Genomic DNA, 23,253 nt, shown 5'->3' on the forward strand with positions numbered 1-23,253 from the left:
TAGGAAAGACCTAGTCCTATCTATCTGCTACATAATGAATAGGTAGGAGAGAGAGATATTTCCCTCTGCTCTCTAAGGGGTAAGGAAAAGGATTGACTCACTACAGGAAGTACCTGAGGAGTCAGGGCAGGGGTCATAGAGTAGAGGCAAGCAGGGACAGGTATGGAGATCCTCACTAACTACCTCTACTCCCAATTCCCCTTGTGGTCATTAGGATAGTAGGTGCAAAAGGTAGATGTGCTGGAACTCCATCTCCAACAGGAAGTACTGCTTCTGTGGAGCTAATCAATGCAGGAGCCCATGAAGAACAGGCCTGATCATAGAGCCACATGTTGAAAATAGGAGACGGGAAAGAAAAGATAAAATGTTAATTGGCCAGCAATTGAAGATAGCCAAACTGAATGGAAGCTTGGTCTGAAATACAAGGGGGCTATACCTTGGTGGTGGTGGTGAGTTATGGGGGATGTATAAGTTAAGTGGGAGATGAGGAATAGCTGTTGCCTCTATTTGTGGGGCAAATAGAATAGAGTTGGGAACATTTATTTTCTCCCCTGTTCAAAGACCTGTCAGAAGCTGCTGTTTTTCATGCAGATTGTTTTTGAGACGAAAGCAGCCAGATCTCCCTCTCTCCTTCCCTTCGACCCCCACTGCAGTGATGGAAGCAGTAGGGCTACTATACATGTTTCCCCTGGGCATGTCCTAATTTCCATGGGGGGGAAATAATATCCTTGAGGAAAGGCAATCTGCTTGGCATTTGCCCTCCTGCATGTGCAAGTTGCCTGGCAAATCTTGACCCCCTTTGAGCCAGCAGCTGGATCTACCAGTTCCTGGAAGCCAGGGCTACCAGCCCAGGAAAGTAACCTGGCAAGTAGACCTCGCCACCTTTTGTACCAGTGAGCAGGGCTACCCTGGCACAGGAGGCCAGGTTGACCTGCCACACACAGGCTACCTGGTCTTTGTTGCGCCAGTGGCCAGGTCTATTGCTGTCACTGCTGCTGCCCCATTCAAGTTGGTTTGAAGACCTAGCCTCTGCACATCTATCTGTCTGTCTATCTGTTTATCAGATGGTGAGAAGGATGGCCTCATTTTTCAGATTAAATATATGGTAGCTCTAGGAGACAGACTCTTCCTTAGCTTACATGGAATAAATACCATCCCAGATTCTAAGTGGGGAGGTGAACTTTTATGAGGGTGTTTTGCATTATTTTTTCAGTGTTGATACTCTGTTACTATTAAATACTTTTCTTTTATACATGATAGTTTAATAAAGATAGCAAAATACAGTGACATTGAAAACAGAAAACACTGAGCCTTGCATTTCTGCCATAAAAATATTTCATGTTGTGAAGAAAAATAAATATGTGATCTGCCCTTAGCTTTTACATGATAGCAGCAAGAGAATGATTTATATTAGGTTAGTCATTTACAGGGAGCTCATCTGTGTTTTATTTCTGATCCTGTCAGACTGAAAAGAACTACCAATTTTATTAGACTTGGTGATGTACTCCATACTTGTACTTTTATTACCTGTTTGAGAAGCTACTAAATATTGGCACTCTTTAATAACAAGCACTTAATGTTTCCTTGTGTCAGCAAATTTCTTAGATTAATATCCTCTGTTTGATTGATAGAAACCTACTGTGCATTTTATAAGGTTCTGAGGTACTAATTTCTGAAAGAGGTTATAGTAAAACTTGCAGGAAGCCACACACACACACTTTTTACTGGAATCATAACTTACTATTGTGCTTCAGTGATTAGCTGCATTCTCCCCCCCACCCCCAAGAACTCCTTAGAGATTGCCGTCAGGTGCTCTCTATTTGAAAGCTGTACAATCAGTGTGTTATGCTAGCCCAAACGTTTTTATAGTATGAATATGAATATGAATCTGGTAACGACTGTTTTTAAGATAATAAAGCTGATATTTGAGCCTGTTTCCAATTGTGTCGACTGTAAGTAAAGAAAAAATGGGGGGGGGGTGTCTTAACTTTATGCACCCCATTTGAGCATTATGCAGACTTGCTTGGAGATCCACAGTGCATTGCTTCAAAGCTACCACCAGATATTGGGCAAAATTGAAAAGCAAATCAACTGTGTAAACAGCACAAACATTAGAACTACATGTATGGCAAGAGATTTTGTAATCAACCAAATAAACAGTAAATGTGACTATAAGTTCATTGGAATTTTGGCTATATTTATGTCGCATTCCTCTTTATGACCCTTATATGGTTGTTTCAGTAGCAAATGGAGGGTGTGTGTTCATTTATATAGTGGCACAGTGGGGAAGTAACTTGCCTAGCAAGCAAGAGGCTGCCGGTTCAAATCCCTGCTGGTATGTTTCCCACCTATATCGGACAGCAGCGATATAGGAAGATGCTGAAAGGCATCATCTCATACTGCACAGGAGATAGCAATGCTAAACCCCTCCTGTATTCTACCATAGAAAACCACATGGTTCTGTGGTCACCAGGAGTCAACACTGACTCAATGGCACAACTTTACTGTTTACTTTACAAGGTTGCAAATTAGTCCAAAAATTCACTAGCCCAAATAAATATTTGCTACCATGTCCACCTGCAAGTATACCATTTCACAAGACAGTATAAGCACTGGGTTTTATAAATTATTTATCTAAATAGTTGCTCACTTTGATTTGACTGTAGAAAGATTTTGGGACTATTAGGACAGTAAGAAATAATAGTTCAGGAAGCAATAGTCCTTCAAATTGGGCCAGTCCATTTACTAGCCCCTGTGGTCCAGTGGATAAAAAGCAGGATTTGTATATGAGAGGCCTGGACTTGAGTCATACCTACAGCTACAGCTGTAGGGGATGCCCAAATGGCATGGTGGGATGCCCAAATAGCATGGTGTGTGATGATGTCATTCACTTCAATTCAAGATGGTGGCCGCATGAACATCTGAGGTGCAAGCGAGCTAATTTGTGGTCTGTCTAACCAATTTAAACAAATTAGGTACAGTTGCAGTGAGTGACACACAGGGACACCTCAATGGCATAGTTTGTGATGATGTCACCCACACCGATTCAAGATGGCGGACACGTAAACCTTTGAGGCGCAAATGGGCTAACTTGTGAACTGCTTAACTAATTTGAACCAAATTTGCTGCAGCTGTAGGGACACATAGGGACACCTCAATGGTGTAGTTTGTGATGATGTCGTTTACCCCAATCCAAGATGGCAGACATATTAATGTTTGATGTGCAGGTGGGCTAACTTGTGGACTGTCTAACTGATTTGAACCAAATTAGGTACAGTTGTAGTGAGTGACACACAGGGACACCTCAGTGATCTAGTTTATGATGATGTCATCCATCCTGATTCAAGATGGCAGAACCATAAATTTTTGAGGCACAAGTGAGCTTACTTGTGAACCACTTAACCGATTTGAACCAAATTTGCAACAACTGTAGGGACACCTAGGGACACCTCAATGGTGAAGATTGTGATTATGTCATCCATCCAGTTCAAGATGGTGGACATGTAAACTTTTGAGGTGCAAGTGAATAGTCGAACTGATTTGAACCAAATTTGCTACAGCTGAATGGACACATAAGGATGCCACAATGGTGTAGTTTGTGATGATGTCACCCACCCTGATCCAAGATGGCAAATGCATAAACTTTTGAGGTGTAAATGCACTATGTTGAGGAGTGTCTAACTGATTTGAAACAAATTTGGAACAGCTGTAGTGAGTGACACACAGGGACAACTCAATGGTGCAGTTTGTAATGATGACATCTACCCTGATCCAAGATGGTGTACACATGAACATTTGAGGTGCAAGAGATCTAACTTGTGGACCTCAGTTTGCACCAAATTTAGTCCAGATGTAAGGAGAGTAGGCTGATTAGTTCTTACTAGAAGAATGTGTTTATTTTAATGTAAACCGCCCTGAGCCACTTTAGGAAGGGTGGTATATAAATTGAATTAATAATACATATTTTTGCAGCTGGTAGCACATTATTAATTCAAGGTCAAGCATAGATTTCTACTTAGCAATCTTTTTGTCCACTTCAATTTGCCTTGGCATAGATTAAAAAATACAGTAACTCAATTATAATTATTGTCGAGATGACTTCAGGGCACTATATATTTCTATGTATGTCATTGCTATGTAGTTTAATTGTTGTTCCATAATTTGTATTACCATGTGCTTGCCTATTGATCTTCTTTTCAGTTATACATATATGCTATACAATCCAGAACTGACATTTCACAGGAAATAGGAGAGTGAATGAATGAAAGAAATGTGAACACACTTCTAAAAATCCTTTATTGTGAGGGAGTTTGAGCTCTCTAAAGAATTTTACCATGTGTCAGTGTCATATATTCTGAATGCTGAGTGCTTTAAAAGGGCATTAAACTCTCATATTAAAATATTCATTGAGTGAAAGAGAAGGTGAACTCTAATAATCTTCTGATAGGAGGGGAAATTCTCAAAGCTGTGTTTGACAATAGAAGACTGGTGAAAGTGATCATCATTGCTAGGCATGGAGTGGGGAAACCATCTCACTATGAGCCCAGTAATAGACTCTGCCACCCTTAAACTGTTGAAGTCTATAGAGAAAAATAATACATTTAAAAGGCTCTGCTTTATTCCTTTCCACCTTTCACATCCAGCCAACACACATCTTTGGCTTTAATTGCTAGATGTGACAGTGCATTAGCCTGGCTGTCTCAGCTATTCAGGTCTTTTATCAAACATATCAAGACAGATGCTAAATAGTAAGAACTAAATTGAGATCTTTGATTATTATCTTGAGATGGGGGTGATAAGAAGCACACAGGTCTGCTAATAAAGATGTGACCCTTTTTATATTTAGGAGGAGGAAGTAAACAGATTTTTTGCTAAACTATATACTAAGAGGATTTCCCCCCTGCCCCACTTCTATGATTGTAAAATAGTATGGTTACAATGTACTAGCAAGTTGGCAGAGCTTAATTTGAGTCCTGAGTGAGCATTAGTGTACGGAGTATAAATATTGTAAATAAATAAATAAATAGTTACATAATAGTCCCCAATCCTGCTTTCAGTGCCAGGGATGAGGTCTGGAAGCAACAATAGAGAAGAATTGCTCTTCACATGCTGATCACAGCTTTCGTAAGGCAAGTGGCAGTGGTGGCTGGTATTTGAGGGGCTGCAGGGTTGGATTGCAATCCACAACACAGTGAAAACCAGCCTATGTGCCTTGGGCTAGTGCTACAGCAGGTGAGGCAGGAAAACACAAGGCAGCGAGAATTGGTGAGAAGTGTGAGAACAAGCCACCCCTCAACCCTGCCCATACTAGCTGTCACTGGGCATGGGTTGCCAAGTTGCAAGCTGTGTCTTTCCAGGTAGACCGAGCCCTTTCTCTTTTAATTTTAGAAATTGGGAAGTACAGTTCTCTCGCAATAGGTGAGCAAATACAAGGACTCTGTCCAGGCAATTAATTTCCAACAATGGTCATCTTTAGCATTTAGCAGGGTTGCAGAACTAGTGACACTGGTTTTGCTTTTGCCCTTTGATTCACCACAGAGCGATCCCAGTCATCGGATTTTCTCATCCTGTTTTCCCTAGTGCAGGGGTTCTTAAAGCTGGGTTCCCAGAGTTGTTGGAATAAATATCCCATCATTCCAAGCCATGGTGGCCAAAAGGAGTTGTGGTCCAACATTTGGGGCTCCAAATTTTAAAATCTCTAGCTTTTTCAAACTAAAATCTAGTGTGAAAAGCAACAGAAGCCTCAGTAGGGCCTTGCTTCTATGCACCTCACCTGCTCACGTAGGTGAATGCAAATGGGTCTGGAGGAATGATTGAGATACATAAGGGGTGGGAGAAGATGTTCTTGGAATTGGAGGCTATGCTAGAGGCCAGATGAGAAGCCTCGGTTGCTTGTCCTCACTTTAAAATAGGTATTCTCATTTGGACATTCAAGTATTTAAGCATAACCATAAACAGTGGCCAACAACCAGGCTTTTGCACAGCGGGGTGGGAAGGGATTTTTGGCAATTTCCCTTCCCTTCTTCCGCTGCCTGTGCCTCCCAAAAATATGTACTTGAGGGTCACCCAGCCCTGTACCTAGAACAGCCGTTTGGGGGCTACAAACAGTACCCCCTATGTGATTTGGAACTGTAGGCTTGCAGTCTCCATCTTGGCTATGAGCTCACGGAACTGTGAACTCTGCACATGCCCATATCTGGCAAAACTCTCAAGTTGGTCACTTAGCACAAGCAAACATGGAGCAACTATTATCCAAAGTCAGTATAACAAGCAACTGCAAGATATAACTCTATGATCCCTCTGTATTCAGAGAAGGAAGCTGTCTGAGCAGACACGAGTTAAGGAGAGAGATTATTTCTCAAGGGAATAGTAAAATTCCCTTTTGGCATAAAGGATTAGTTTCACTAATCTTCTTCACTGAAACTCAGATAAGGCTGAGCACTCCCATCCCACTATCGCTGCGCTAATGGCCTGGCATGGGCCAGGAGGCACAGTCGGTATCAAAAGAATTATTATCTCCCCACCTGGAAGGTTTTCCTGGTGTGCCAGATAAGCTTTGAGCTCACCCATTCACTCCAGCCCATACAGGTTGTTCAAACCATTTTACTTTATTGTTCATCAAGATCACACCTCCTGGTGATCAAATCAAGCATTATGAATTCTTTTGTCAACCACGGATGTCAGCCCCAACAGCAAGGAGATATAATCTGTGTATGGCCTGAAGGCATGATTTCACCTATTTCTAGCCCAAACGCCAACACATGTTGTCCGTTGGTTTTAGCTATAACATCAGCTACAACCTTTGCTCCAGCCTTGATTCCAGCTCGGACTCCAGCTTCCAGTTTGGACCTGTCCCCTAACCCCAACTATGCACCACACTAGAGAATTGGATCCTAGAGACCTGACAACCATTGGACTTTTCTTGGAACAAGACACTATCCTGGTTTTCTGGCTTGTGAGTGGCACACTTGGCTCTTTTCCCCCCTTCCTTCACGCCCTGTCCCTGCGAGGAGATCCACCAATGCACACACCCCTGCATGTGTGACAGACACACCACCGGATACTGGATTAGGTATTACTAATTTCCTGTCTTCCTAAATCTCCTAGCTTCCTTCTCTTTTTTGTTTAAAGCTGCTCTTCAGGCCCTTTCTCTAGCCAGCCCTGAACTGATTCAATAAGAATTCAGATCTTAAGCTAAAACACCTCTTTGTGAGATTCCAAATTAGCACTATTAGTTAATATTGCCTTCTTGGTTTTTCTCTTCCTGTACCCCTAATTCCCTAAATAAATCTTATTGTACCACATCTCTTCCTCTCTCATCATTTCCAGATGCAAACTTTGAACAAATTTATTCTGTAATAGATCGTTACACTATAGTTTTGTTAATTCCCCACACAAGCCCAAAGTAGTCTCAGGGCGTTCTGCCAGTACTCCAGAAGAGTTCTGTTAACAGCCCTCAGACACACTTCTTTTTTTCTTTTTCTTTTTTTCTTTTTTTGGAGGCATAGAGGCTTCTGGAGAAAAGGGGGGATCGCACACACACACCCACTCATACTTTAGAAAACACTGCTACAGCATTCGTCCGGATGTCAGCTAGTGACTTTCCCGTTGCTTCACCCTGATGCCATTGTCACCTGTTATGCTTTGGATTGCAGAAGGTGTACATGCCACTACACAAAAATAAAAATAGTTGCCATACATATACAGACATCATGGTGCCCTTTATGACAACACCTTCAAAGTTCAGGTCTTGCTTTAGGTGTAGATTTTGGAGGTCTGGATCTCTGACACAAAGACACCCCACCCATGCTGCTTTATGAACAGGGAGCCACACCTCTACTCAGGTGTGGCTCCCTCTTTAAGACATTATTTTGCCAGGAAGACTTGCCTGGCATCTCCTCTACTATCCCTTTGGCATCAGGTGAATGTCTTTTTATCCTCCCAGGTGATTTTTAGCTCCCAGGTAAAATCATGTGATTTTACTGCTGCTCGAGTTAAGTACTGTTTTAACTTTCTAATCTTTGTTTTACTGTTTGATTTTTATTGCAGCTTTTTTCTTATTATGGGTCACCCTGAGACTACTTAAATTGTAAAGTGACATGGAAATCCAATAAGCAATAATAATAATTTTGTCTTGCCTGAAGGGATGTTCTCAAATAGACAGAGATTTTGTATATGCCCTCACTTTCCAAGGATGGTGTCTGTTGTTTTTAAAGTTGGGAATTATGACTTGTATTCCTAAAACACCAAGTCCTCTCAGATGATCAGAATGATAAATGGTTTCATTGTAGAAACATCCATAGTGATGTTTTCAATTCATTAAAATGTTGCCCATGTTTTACAATCTGTAAACATTTTTATCACAACTCCAAAATGGTTTGTGCTAGAAACTCTAATTTGCTATTCTCAGTTGGCTTTCTAGTAGAGAGATGTCCTTAAGAATCCTTAGCAACATTATGGATGTAATAAGAACATTGTGATAATCTAATAAATCCTACACTGGGGCAGGCAGGGAAGTGAACCAATTATGGAAATGAGAGCAGATATATTAATAGCACGATAATAGAGGAAGAGTAAAGTGGTGTTCTTTAAAAAGTGTTAACAACCCTAGTCCATGGTTGTTGGGATTTTAATACAGACTTCCTAGGACCATATTCAACATACAACTGTAAGGATGATTTATTAGAATTGTGGAATTTTTCTGGTACTTATGAAGCTGCCTTACACTGTTGGTCTATCTAGTTCAGTATTGTCTACTCTGATTAGCAGCAGCTCTCTAGGGTTTCAGACAGGAGTCTTTCCAAGCCCTACCTGGAGATGCCAGCAGTTGAATCTGAGACCTTCTACACTGAGCTACAACCTTTCCCATGAAGTGAGCTGTAGCTCCTTGTGCCTTATTATATTGCATTCTGTTCCCTATCATTTCTTGAACTAGTTCTTTCTCTTGCTTTATTTTATTTATTTATTATGTGGCTATGCTTTGGCAACATGTGTGCTTAACTCTTTCATTAGAATGTTATATATTCACTGATTTGCTGTGGCTTACAGAAATTGAATCTGGGAAGATTTAAGAAATGAGTAGAATAAAAGAATTATAGACTTAGGAGTCACAAACTGAGGGACCAGGTTGTCTTCCATCAAGGATTTTAGAGGGGCATGGTGATTATTTGTGTTCTTTCGTGTTAAGCTTTCTTCCAGAGCATTGCATGCTCACAAACATTGGAAGCTTTCTGGAGGATAAGATAAGAATTAAAAATGAGACTTAGACTGAAAAATATTGTGTGCAATTCAGTAGGGAGGGAAATACAAAGTAGGATATTTAAGGGAAATAATTAAATGCAAGATGTGGTTGGCTTGCTGGTAGGCTGTTAAGGACCTGCTGTGGATTATTATGGACCATAAGCTGAACATGTATGAACAATGTGGTTTTTAAAAAACCAAACATCTGGTTGCATTGCACAGATTTACTGGAATTGTCATATCTAGTACATGGTAATAGTTCCATTCTTCTCAATAAAAACTTGGCTTCTGTTAGAGTGATATGTTCAGCATTTGCAAGCTGAAACTAGGACACAAAGCTGAATTCAAGTTTTTCATAGTTTTGCACTTTTTACATAGCTGCATTAATTTTAAAAATGTTTTTCTTGCATTTGTTTAATGGCCAAGAAGAACATTGTATTTTGCTAGTACAGGTGATGTATAATTGATAATTATCATATAAAGCAAAAAAAAAAGAAAAGCCTTAGTGCTGTTAAATTTACATTACAATGACATATCTAAAACGATATGAAGTCAAGATTCAAATATAATAGCATTTTCCCCTTCATTTTTAAAAAAGAATTAAACAGACACAAAAGAGGTATTCCCAAAGATCATGCACAAGCAGTCTTCCACATGTGTCTCAGATGTGGATATCATGATACAGTACTCATCTGAGCTTCACTAGGCTTGCTGTATGTATCTTTTGATGCAAATGGTGATGCATCTTTATCCGGAGCCCTTGATTTCTAGTTGCCTGCACTAGAAGTGGTTCAAGGGTCATATACTTTTCTTAAAAACGCTACAAAAAATTTTAAGCACTGGAATATTGACTTCTCCCTCTTCCAATATACAAAGAATGTCTTACAGCTTTTAATGTACATTCTGAGTCAAAGGCATTCCTGCATTCCTGTGCATACTTGCTCAGGAGACAATAAAACTGAAACCAATTAGACTTACTTGTGAGTAAATGTGACTAGGACCAGAGTGGTGGTGTTTATTATCCTTCAGGTTTAATTTAGTTTTAAACCGAACATAATTTCAAAAGGATCTGACTAATAAAAATGTGATCTACAAGAATGTTTCACTGTTTGTGAATAAACAAACAGTGCAAGGTAAGAGGGCTTTCTTGGACTCTATCTGCTGACCCACTCTGTTTTTTGGAAGCTTCAGCTCCATCTTCTAGCCCAGACGAAGGGCAGCCTACCTTCCTGTTGTCTTGTTATTGCTGGCTGCCTTCCAAGATTGACTGACACTCACCACCTGTTGTTTGGCTCTGGAGCTTCTTTTGAGAGGAGGGGCTGTTGAGTTCTTGGAGGCATACCAAGAAGGCATGCCAGAGGCGTAGCCATCGGCGTGGCCAGTGGTCCGCCAGTAGGTGGCTGCCAAAGGGGGCCCGGCCTTTGGGGTGGGACTGAGGTCTCGGGGGAGGTTATATTAGAGTGGGGCTGGAGGTTTGGGCTAGAGTTTGCTGGTCCTCAATTTTTATTGGGCTCTGTCAGGCCTCTCTGCAGGTATGTGTTTGGGCTCTCTTGAGAGGGATGGTACCAGGAGTGCATCCGGCGGTTCTGGGGCAGCTATTACTGTAGTGGTGGGAAATAGAAGAATTGGTGCTGGCAGCACAACTGGCAGTTACAGGGGAAGAGAAACCAGTAATTTAGTAACTGTTTCCACTTCTGGCTGTCCTGTCAGCTCTCTGGCCATGGCAAGCAGTTCCAACTACCCACAGAACCTAGCTTTGCTCCTCTGCATGCCAGGTCAGTTCAGAATAAGACCAAAATTGTCCACTATTTGATCATGGATGAGGGAGCTGACCTGGCATGTATAACTGAGACCTGGTTGGGGGAGGCAAGTGGTCCAATGTGTGCCCAGCTTATCCCACCAGGCTACTCTGTTGTGGAGCAGGCTAGGGGAAGTGGGCAGTGGGGTGGAGTGGCTGTGGTCCATAAGAATACCATCTCCCTTACCAGGGCCCCTGTGAGGCAGCTGTGTATTTTTGAGGCTGGGAACTAGGGATAGATCGGTCATTCTCTTGGTGTACTGTCCATCCCACTGCCCAACTGACTCCTTAATAAAGCTGACCCATTTGAAGAATTATGCGGTGGTGGTGCATGCAGCAAAAACCCGATTTTGGTCTGTACGCATTGCAACCACAGTTTCACGTTCAGCAGAGCTATCCCAGGTTGTGAGGAGTTTAATTTCTACTCCTTCCATATTAAATCAGTCCCCGGAAACTTTATTCCGCTGTTAAACTTTTAATGGGTTCTTTAAGGATAAAATTTCCTGTATTTGGGCCACTATTTCTGCAAAGTCCATGAAGGGGGTGTCCAGCAATCCCTCTTGCAGTATTAGATTGGATCAGTTTCAATCTGTGATTCCTAAGGATGTAGACAAGCTGCTTGGGGCGGTGTAGTCTACCACTTGTTCCCTGGATCCTTTCCCAACTTGGCTGCTTCTGTCTAGCAGGGGGATTGTTGGAGATAGCCTAGTTAATATCATAAATGCATCACTGAGGGAGGGTAGGATGCCCCCTTGTCTGAAGGAAGCAAGAGACCACTTTTTAAGAAGCCTTCCTTGGATCCCGTAGCAAGGGATAGTTATTGGCAAGTCTCCAATCTCCCATAGTTGGGCAAGGTGATTGAGAGGGTGGTGGCCGACCAGCTCCAGGCAGCTTTGGAGCAAACTGATTATCTTGGCCCATTTCAAACTGGCTTTAGAGCTGGCTATGGGGTTGAGACAGCCTTGGTTAACCTGATGGATGACCTTTACCAGGTAATTGACAGATGGAGTGTGACTCTGCTGGTTCTTATGGATCTCTCAGTGGTGTTTGATACCATCAACAATGGTATCCTTCTGAATTGCTTGGGGGAGCTAGGGATAGGGGGCACTGCTTTGCAGTGGTTCCACTCCTATCTCTTAGGCAGATTCTAGATGGTGGAGCTTGGTGACAATTGCTCCTCAAAAGAGGAACTGTTATATGGAGGCCCTCAGGGCTCCATTCTGTCACCAATGCTTTTTAATATCTACATGAAACCACTGGGTGAGGTCATCAGGACATTTGGTGCTGTGTGTTATCAGTATGCTGATGACACCTAAATATATTTCTCCTTGTCATCTTGATCATCAGTAAGTGACATTAATTCCCTAAATGCCTGCCTAAAGGCAGTAATGGGCTGGATGAGAGATAACAAATTGAACCTGAATCCAAGCAAGATGGAGGTGCTCATTGTAGGGGTTCAGAACTTCAGATGAGTTGTATCTTCCTGTGCTGGAGGGGGTTACATTCCCCCGGAAGGAACAGTTATGCAGTTTGGGAGTACTCCTGAACCTCACTGTGGTATTTTATTCATTCATTTATTCAATTTCTATACCACCCTTCCAAAAATGGCTCAGATGGAGCCTATGGCCAGGAGTGCTTTCTACCAGCTTTGGCTGATTTGACAGCTGTGTCCATTCCTTGAAGAGGATGACCTCAGAACAGTGGTGGATCACCTGGTAACCTCCAGGCTTGACTACTGCAATGAGCTCTACAGGAGGCTGCCTTTGTACATATTTTGGAAACTTCAGTTAGTGCAAAATGCAGCAGCCAGACTGGTCTCTGGGGTAACCTGGAGATACCTCATTATGCCTGTCCTCAAACCAGTTGCATTAGTTGCCAATATGTTTCAGGGCAAAATACAAAGTGCTGGATATTGCATTTAAAGCTGTCAATGGCTTAGGTCCAGTTTACCTTAGAGAGTGCCTTCTTCTGCATGATCCCCACTGCACATTAAGGTCATCTGAGGAGGTCTGTCTTCAGTTTCCACCGGTATGTCTGGTGGCGACTCAGAGGCGGGCCTTCTCTGCATCTGCTCCTGGTCTGTGTAAAGCACTCCCAGGAGAAATCCATAGCTTGAGTTCATTGTTGGCCTTCAGGAGAACCCTTGAAACCTATCTGTCTGGTCTGGCCTGGCCGTCCAGGTTTTTAAACTTTTAAAAATGTTTTAATTGTTAATGGTTTTATACTGTTTTAAAATTGTTTTATAATGATTGTTTTTAAAGGACTGATTTGCAGGTTTTATTTTTGTTGCTGTGCACCACCCAGAGCTGTTTGGATGGGGTGATATATAAATGTAATAAATAAATAATAAATATTTGATTTTTGTGTGGCTTGCACATGAATCTCTCGTACAATTCAGTTGAATATGTAATTAATCAAAGGAGATTGCTTTGTTCCCAAAGGGACATTTATCCATTATACAATTAAGAAATACCAGATGGAGAGGGGAAAAAACCCCAAACATTGCAGATAAATGTGTCTATAATAGTAAAAGCAGCCTAATCAAGTGAAATGTTGATTCATGAATGGAAACTTCCACCAATATGAATAGCTTGAACAGTTTGTTTTGTAAGTTAGATATGCCTTCAGGCAACTCTGTCATATGTGCTCTGTACTTGTGTATCAGACAATCTAAGCTGATTGGCTTTTTAGAGCTAAAAAAATTCAGTGAAGCAAGAGTCAGACTTTAACTTTGATACTTCATTTTTGGAAAGCATTTTGCCAAAGTATTTTCCTTATATTACAAAACAAAACATTTAAAAAATTAGAATGAAATAAAATGAATGAAGATGAATTTGTGGAATAGTTGTCCTCAACTAATGCACTTTGTCACTGAAGATAAGAAAAATGTCACACACACAATTTATTTATTTATTTACTTACTTACTTCTGCCTTGTCAGAAAAATGTTAAACACTTAAAGTATTCGGTTATTAATAGCTGTCTCAGTATATAACATTCCGTACAAGTTTGTTTTTACTAATTGGTTTAAGGACCGTTGCACAATTAAAGTAGGTTTTTATGTGCATTTCCCATTTTTCACATTTTGGATAGAATTACTCAGTCTCTTTTTATGCCATATGAAGTAGATAGGGTGAAACACAAAATACTCACTAAACAGCTCCTGGTTAGTAATGAAATATACTAAACTTTAAAAAAATGCTTGCATACATTTTGTAACTCATTTGTCTTGAAACATATTAATACATGCAAACTCATGTTACACATGCTTAAATCCCATAGAGTTGCTTTGCTTCTTCTTCTCCATCTCCCTTTCTAGTCAAACCCATGTGGCTTTTTCTTTTTAATGAGCACTATCCAATTTCCTTTTTCCTCCATCTCTAGCCACACAACGTGGCATGCTTGCCAGTCTACTAATTTACGATATGAAGGCTGAAACTAATTTATCTGTGTTAACTGTATAGTTTGTGGGAATAACTAGATGTGTTAGGTTTTCAAAGATTTTGAGACAGTCCACTAACTTTCATTTAATCTAACTTGCATTAACTGGAAGAAGCAGGACGTTTGGCATCTTCAAGAAACACATGTCCCAAATCTCATTGGGCTTGGGGAACTTGCACCCATGGAAACTGCCTGTCCAGAGCTTATAGCAGCTTTGGGGGAACTGTTTTTGCTGGCACTGAATTTTAGTCTGCCCAAGAAGCAGATCTAGGGAAGGTGGTTTGTGTTTGTGTCAAAAGAAAAGAAGCATTTTGGAGATCTACGTGAAACAAAATTGTTTTTGTACTCAGTGCAACTCATAACTAACATTATCAAAGAAATAATAATGGAGCATTTTTAATTTATGCACAGCCTTACAAATAAATATGTAGAAGAAGTTACTAGTCTATAAAAACTTTCAATAGCTCACCTGCATAACAATCCTATATTAGATATCTGTAGTACATCCATGGCCTCAAAGGAAAAAATAAACTTTCCCCACAAGCTTCCCTGCTTTGCTCCTCTTGCATAATTATACCAGGATCCTGTCTTTCAAAACTCTGCAATCACCATCCTGAAAGAACTAATTTAATTTGTACTGGGGAATTTAGTGACATTTATTTTATTTTATTTATTTTATTTATATAATGCCCTTCCTAAAGTGGCTCAGGGTGGTTTACAGTAAAATAAAAAACACACAACAATTAAAATTAAAAAATAAAATTTAAAAGCAGATTAAAATTAAAAGCCAGGCTGAAAAGATAGATCTTTGAGACTCTCCTGAAGGCCTCCAAGGAAATCTCCAAGGAAGATTTTAGAACTGATATATTGGGATTTTAACAATGGGGTATTTGGGTTCTCAACATCAAGCTGCATTACAATATAAAACTCCATTAATGAACCACAGTCTGGTATTATAGCTAATGCAGTTCCACCCTAGATGGAATTTTTAGGTACTCAAGTTAAAACAATTCCACAATTTCCAAGGCCTGTTTGTTGGAAGTAGCCAGGTAGTTCACCATATTAGTCCCACCTTGCATTCCTTTAACTATTTGAATATTTTTGTATTTTACAATTAATACCTTGGTTCCTTCCTTGTACTAAACAAGCTAACTGGGCAAAGAGTTGTTTTGGTGAGGCTCTTATATTTAGCAGGGGGATAGTCACTGTCCCTATTGATCCCACTGGGGTGTCCCTTCCAGTGCTGGTATCTCCTTTGTATTTCTTTTTAGATGGTGAACCCCTTTGGGACTAGGAACTGTCTTCTCATTCCTTTTGCTATGCCCTAATATTATAGTCATTAGTGCTGTTTTCTCCTGAATTACAGATGTGCATGAACTGGTTTGGCGTCACTGGGAGGGCAGTGATGAGCGGGATCTTTTTTTTAAAAGGAGAGCATATCCTTACTTGTTCTCTGCCACCACATGCAGCTTCCTGCTGCGGTGGCACATTTCCAAAGTACCCACATGCAGCGCCAGCCCACACATGGCATCCGTGCATGTTTGGGTGTCATTTGTGGGGTCAGCATGGTGTTGCTGATCACGCAAATGGCACCCGCACATGCGCGGATGCCATGAGTGTGCTGGCGCCTCATGCAGGTACTTGGGACAAGCACCACTGCAGCAGGAAGGATCCAGTCCTAAAATATGGGATTGGATCTGGAGAAGTGTGAGTAAAAATTAGCTTTTACAAGGAGGCTTTCCTGCTCCTCCTCGGCACTACACCCCCATGCCCTCAAAAAGCTGTTACTGAGGGTAGGGGACCCACTGAAACGTGGGATATGGTGCAGGTGGCTGCAGAGAAGCGGGAAACAAGCAGAAATCAGGTCGAAGCAACTTGGGCAAACAAAGGTCCCACACCATCCTAGTGGTTCCCCTCAGGAGCCTCTTTTCAGGGAGCATGGGGGTGATGCAAGCATGGGGGGGATCTGAGGGTGGGAAAGTACCATTGTATGTGTGAACCTCTCCTCATGCTTCTCTGAAGGATCCAAACCACTTAGTCTAGAAATAGGCAACCATTTGAAACTTCAGCTTTTCTACCATTGCCAATGAATGATCAAAGTTAATCTAGTCCAAGTGACCCAGGGCTTTGAAAATCATTTTTATTACAGATCTTTTCTTGTTTTGACACATTTCTGAATATTTTATTATCTCTAAAATTCTTTCGAAAAGACTATCTAGTTGAAATTCACATACTTCTCCTTAACAGATGTTCTAACAATATGTTTGATTCCAAAGAGCAAGTCGGTCTTGAATAATCAAATACTTTTTGGATTATCCCTAGAGTACATTAATACTAACTGTCTACCATTAAATGTGTGATAAATTAGTATTTAACTTTACTTTCCATAGTTTCTTTTTCAGAGACATTATAAAGAAATGTCTCTTGTAATTAAGAAAAAATAATTCTACAGTTCATTGCAATGATGAGGAATGAAGTCATGTGGATTGTCTGTTATAAGTAGCTTTTAATATCATGCTTTCATATCTTTCATACACTCTTATGTCACAAGATGAGTGAGTGCATGTTATGTTGCTAGGATACCAAAATTCCTTAAAAACTTTAAATGCAAAGTAATGCCAGAGAGCCAGGTTTTTGCAGTCCTCTTCTTTTTCTTTTTACACTCTTCCCTTTAACTCATGAATAATGAATGAATTATTGTTTAAAGGTAACCTGCTTCTCTTTGCAAGAGGCTTCATAATATTGCTTTTAAGTAGAACAATATTTCTTATAGCACATACTTAGGACCTCACTTGTTTAGCCTGTGCAACACAAATCTATCAAGTAAAATGCTGCCTAATTAATTAATATTTTAGTATTACAACTTTGCCCTCTGCTACGCCAGTGCACCCAAAATATGTCTGTATTTTTTATTAATATATCATACTTTATCTATAGTATTCTATTAATATTCTGTTAACAACAGCTGTAAATTGCATTTGCCAGATTGTCAATGTTCACAGGTCAATGTCAACATTCACCAAACTTTGTTCATCAGTAGCAACATTCTGAGAAAAAAGAAAAGAAGTATTCTATATTCCATATAAAACTTTGTGTTTAATGTTGGTTTTGGATATTTATTTCCCTGTCCAGTGTAAATCTGTCTTTAAAAAATTACTAGGTTATAAACATGCAACTATGCTAATTTTTTAATACTTGTGAGGCAGGGAAAATTTAGTTCATTTATCCTGTTTGCTTAATTGCGTCTTTCATAATTTTCATTTTGTTCATGCTAGGAATAACATTCAGTAGCACATAAATGAATTAAATGGTTTGGGCAATTATCAGACTCTTCAATGTCTCTTTGACATTTAAAAGGCCCCCTCCAAGCAAAACTGTGGCTTTGTATACTTTTCCATCAAGAACATTAGCTTTTAATTAAGTAGAAGCAATCAGGTCTTTTTTCTATTTCTTTTTTCTTTTGGTCTGTTTTTAACTACAGTACTGTGTTTAATCTTTTTTTTTTTTAAGTTGGCATTTAAATTAAAATTTTAGAAATAATTTGTATGAATATATTAGAAGATAATATGACAATGGAATCTCGAATATTTTAAGATGGGCACAATCCAGCAGAAGTTCTTATCAGTTTTAACTCTCTTTTGATAGAAGCGAGAGAATTAAGTATGTACTTAGTATCAGTGTAACTTCTCTTACATACTTCCTGTAGCAAAGTCAACAGGACAAGATTACCACTAGAAATAATACTTAATGCAATAGCACTAGCAACTGTCTTAAGCAACTCTGCTGTCACTTACCAGTCATGATACTGCTTATTATTTATTTATTTATTTATTTATTTATTTATTTATTTATTTGATTTTGATTTGATTTGTTAATGATGCTCTCACATTAGTCATGCATACAAATCACTAATAAATAAGTGGTAATGGCTGGAACACCAGAATGACATCACCCTACACAGTGCATACACACTCTTCCAACACACAAGCACACTCCCTGGAATAAATGACAGTGCTTCCCATGGCCATTCAGTCAGGCAGAACATAAGAAAAGCCATGCTGGATCAGGCCCAAAGCCTATCTAATCCAGCATACTGTTTCTTTCAGTGGCTCACCAGATGCCTCTGAGAAGCCCACAGGCAAGAGATAAGAGCATGCTGTCTCTCATGCTGTTGCAAGGCAGCTTGGATGTCAAGCTCAGAGGCTTCCTGGAGGCTTCTCAGAAGAAAGGTTTAAGGCTGGCTGGGGCACCAATGATGCCATACAGATGATGCTAGTAACACTGTACACAGTGCGTCTGCATCAGCTGTAAAGAGCTGACCCCCCCCCCATGTCATATCAAAATTGCTTTTGAAAGAGTCATGGGGCAGGGGAAAATTCACCCATTTCATTTTATTCCTTGCACAATGGGGCAAGACTGCTGCTGAGGGAAAACAAGTTTAGAGTTCCCTTAGAAGAATAGTTTCAGGATTTTTTGGGTATTGACCACAGTAGATGCTTGCATCTCCTGCACAAGTAGAGCACGGTGGGGAATTGGCTTTCATTAGAATAATACATTTCAAAGTAGTCTTTAGTGGTATAGTGAGGTTGGAGGGGGCCTGTGTTCAATCAGTGAACATGCCCCACCCCTTAGTATTTGCGGGGGTGGGGGCTGTTAGGCCTTGTGAAAACTTTTTACTTTTTATTTTTCCTACTGAAGTCACCACCACCTCCACCTCCTCCTCAGCAGTCCCCAGCTCGCTCTCTGGCTCCGTTTCTCACCCTCGCCACCTCCCTGGCTTGCTCAAAAAGAGCCTGCCCCTTTCTTCCTTTCCCTGCTGTCACCAAGCAGCTGGCAGCAGCTCCTACTGTGCCTGAGTCACCAACTGCCTATCAGCTGCTCCAAGCACAGGCTCTAAGGCAGCATGCACTTGGAGGCTGCTTCTCTGGTGTCTCCGCCATCCCTGTACTTTCCTTGCTGCTGGACTCACCTCTGCCTGCAGCAGCACTCAGAGCTCCTGGCTCCGCTCTGCAGCAGGTGACTGGCTGTGGAGTTTCTAGGCATGGGCAAGCAGGGGGCTCCCCCTCAAAACAATTTCACAATGGGCCCATCATGATCATGGGACACCAGTGGCTCTGTGCCTGCTAGTCTTTCCCCCCACCAGTGCCTACATGCTCTTGTGCTGAGCATGTTGTGACTTTGCAAGCCCATCCAGAGACCCTGCCTCATCTTACTTTACCCTAGGGCATCCGAAACGCTTCTGCTCCGGGTAGAAGCGGGAGCAGAACCACATGAAAGGGCCCAGTCAATACTTGGTGAAAATGGAGGTTATAGTGGCATTTTGAGGGAGGTCAGTCCATACTTCCGCTCTGCTCATTCATGGAACCAGATGGTAGCCAAAGGACATTGTTTAAATGCTAATTATGTTGAAATAATGAAAGTAATTAAACATCATTTTAGGTTGCATCATTGCCAAATTAAAATCCAGAGGAAGACTAGCGTCCCGCACTGGAAAAATATCCTTGCTGGTTCTTTAGCAAATTAGTATGTCTTTTAAAAACTCTGCCAGAAAAGGACAGAGAACTACTTTTGAGTCTCTATTAGGAATGAGACCTGATTGTCTAAAATAATATTGTTCTGCTAATCATTCTTTTTATATGATTATAGGTAGATGGTAACTTAAGATCCAACACCTAATTAAAACCACTGTCAATAGGAAATAGAAGAAATCCTGGTTGATATATTAGTATCCTTAAATAACATTGCCTGACATCCAGAGCAGCTGCAGGATCTACAGTACATCCTCACAGAGAGAGGCTGCTCTTAACACAACTAAAGACTTGCCAAGCAGCTGCAGACTGTGCATATGGAGGAGTGATCTTTGCTGATTCCCCCTGCCTCCAGAAGTGTTCTTTGCTTTACAGAAATATGTCCCAGAGGATGTGCAGCCTTTAGGACATATTTCTGGAAGGTAAAGAGCACTTCTAGGCCTAGGGAGATCAGCTAAAATCGCTCCCCCTCCATCGGCACACATGCTCTGCTCCTCAACAAGCCTCCGGCTGCGTTAAGAGCAGCTTCTCTCTGCAAAGATGCATATCCTGCTGCATCCTCAGGCCACTGCTCTGGATGTCAGCCACTGATTATGATTCATGTGTGTTTGCGTGCACATACATGCATGCATGGATACACACACATCTAACAGAATAATTTATAGATTTGGTGTTATTGGCTTGCATAGGGATGCAGTCTAAAAGCCTTAAAATCAATCACAGTTTTGCCATTTATTTCATTGCATCCTATTCTGTACAAAATTAAATATACTATATATATATATATATATACATTGGATGTTTAACACTTTTATTTTAATTTGAGGAACTTAAAATAAATTAAATAAATTAAGTTGAGGAACTTAAAATAAATTAATAAAATTAAAATTTTATTTTAATGAGGAAGCATTGTCCCTCTTCCTCATTAAATGAAAACTAGCCAACCCCGCACAGATCATCTGTGTGCTCTTTGGGGCTGGTGGTTACCTCTCCCCCGCCCCACACACACACCTTCTGCCCCAGACTCTGCTTCCTAACCATGGCCAGCCCGTGCCGGGCCCAGCCGCCTCTCCTCCCCACCGCCACTTCTCCCCTCCCTTTCTTTACCTCCTCCTGGGCTTTGCCTCCGCGGCTGGGCTGGGCCTGCCGCTGCCTCTGGCCTCCATGGCCGGCCCGCCGCCACCACGGCAACCAATCCACCTGGGTGCGCCTCAGTCAATCAGGCGCCTCCGCTGCCCAACCAATCAGCTGGGTGCTAGGACGCACATTCCAAGGCACACCCAGGATAATTAATAATATAGATATAACAAACAGAATCATAGCTATTTATTTAAAATGATCTCTGCTGCTATTAATCCCCCATCAAGGAACACGGTTTTCCTTTAAAGAATTTTCATATCAGAGCTATCGTGCAAGATGCGTGCTATTCTGATTTATCTGCCTTGTTTAAATCATTCATTAACAGAACAATTCTATGCATATCTATTCAAAAATAAACCCCACTGTGTTAAATGGAGCTTTTACCAGGTAGATGTGCCTAGTTAATAGCAAATGTATTTCTTGATTAGACGAAATGTTGCATGATGAGACTCTTAATTGTTTTTGTTAGGTGAAAGGTCCCCCAGCTGCAGGAGCATTTAAAGAAAGACCAACAAAGCCCACAGCCTTTCGCAAGTTTTATGAACGAGGTGACTTCCCAATCGCCCTTGAGCATGATACAAGAGGAAACAAAATAGCCTGGAAGGTAAGTCAGGGCGCAGCTGTGACAGCCAGCTGTGCTGATTGAAGTGACATCTCTCATTGCCAAAAAACGTTGGCTTATAAGTAAATAAAGTGGAGTAATTTCTTAGCAAATAGAAGATGGTGGGGGAGCAGTTGGAGAGTGGCCTCCTGAGTCAGCCATCTACCTTGGCTAACAATTAAATTATATGCTGCAAAAAGGAAGATGACAGAGTTGCTTTGCCTTAGAGAATTGTCTCCTGCTCAATTCATCTCTATTTTTATGAGGACCTGGCAACCCAGCCTATTTCAGGCAGTCCATCAAATGATGGAAGTGGCTGGATACAGTGAGCAGCAGCCATTTATCTCCCCCCAAATTTCACCTTCCTGCAGGACAGTTCCAAATGGAAGCTTTAATTACCTAAATGGATAGGTCAAGATTGTCTGCTCCCTTGAAATGCAGAGCAGAATACAAACGAAGGCGGATTCTCATTCCACGGCTGCACTCCCAGTCTGCAGCATATGTCAGACAGCGTAATCGCTGTCATACGTGCCCCTGTTAGAGGCTGACCTCCACTGCTGAAGCCATTATGGTTCCGACATATCTGACAAAAGGTTAATTGGCTTCAAAATAAATGTATTGCCTAATGACTTCATTCTAATGCAGCACTGTTTCTCTCTAAAAGGCTCAGTGATGTTATTTGTAAAACTTGCCAATCTTTTAAGTAACTAGAGCAGGCTTTTAAATTTAATTTGAAAAATGAATGCTGATCTTTAACCTGCGCTTTCTATTTAATTATTTTGGTTACCAAAGAATGACGTACGTGCGTGCGTGCGTGTGTGTGTTATTTATTTATTTATTTATTTATTCCGGGCCAAGATCTTTCTGCAAACAGAATAAATGATATGCAAGAATTGAGCATCATGTGTACAAGGGGAAAAAATACACCCAGTTCTTTAGATTTTTGAGTGGGTGGTGTTGAAAATAATCTTAATTCCTTTAAACTACTATTGTTGACTTTGATTATGTTTTTTTTAAGCAGAAGGGATATGCAGTGTATAATAATGTTTATTAAATTACTAAAAAAGATGGCACTGTACAAAATCTTTCAAATAATCAGGTCCGTCCTGCCTTACAGTGTAAATAAATAAATATCTTGGACTCAGTTTTTAGTTGGTCTTGACCATTGGTACAATTAATAGAAAGCTGAGCTTCTGCTTGACAATAGAGTCACTTAGCAGGCGATTTAGTTCAGCCCCCTCTTAGTGCAGGAAATCCAGTGATAGAGCATCCCCAAGTTCTCAACTTCCTGCATTGAGCAAGGGATTGGACAAGATAGCCTACAAGATACCTCCCCAACTCTATGATTCTGTTGTCAGGCAGAAAATGTCAACATACAAGAATGCTTTTATTTGTTTTTTGATGTTGAAACACTATCATTCTTTTATTAACACCAAGGTAGTAAATGGTTATAAGGATAAGAATTCAATTGTATGTTTTCTTTTATGAGTGCATTCTCCTGATCTT

At 40.8% G+C, this 23,253-nt stretch overlaps 1 protein-coding gene across 5 annotated transcripts in view; it reads left to right on the forward strand.

Annotated features, from left to right (window-relative positions):
- PACRG (parkin coregulated) overlaps positions 1 to 23,253 on the forward strand; it is a 387,264-nt gene that overhangs the window by 41,390 nt on the left and 322,621 nt on the right. For all 5 annotated transcript variants that reach the window (XM_053295419.1, XM_053295394.1, XM_053295403.1 and 2 more), the window contains exon 2: positions 21,616 to 21,750. In XM_053295419.1, the coding sequence (XP_053151394.1) occupies positions 21,616 to 21,750 (135 nt within the window). The remainder of the gene's footprint in view (positions 1 to 21,615; positions 21,751 to 23,253) is intronic.

This window comes from Hemicordylus capensis, chromosome 1 (assembly GCF_027244095.1).
Source record: "Hemicordylus capensis ecotype Gifberg chromosome 1, rHemCap1.1.pri, whole genome shotgun sequence".
Taxonomy (NCBI): Eukaryota; Metazoa; Chordata; class Lepidosauria; order Squamata; family Cordylidae; genus Hemicordylus; species Hemicordylus capensis.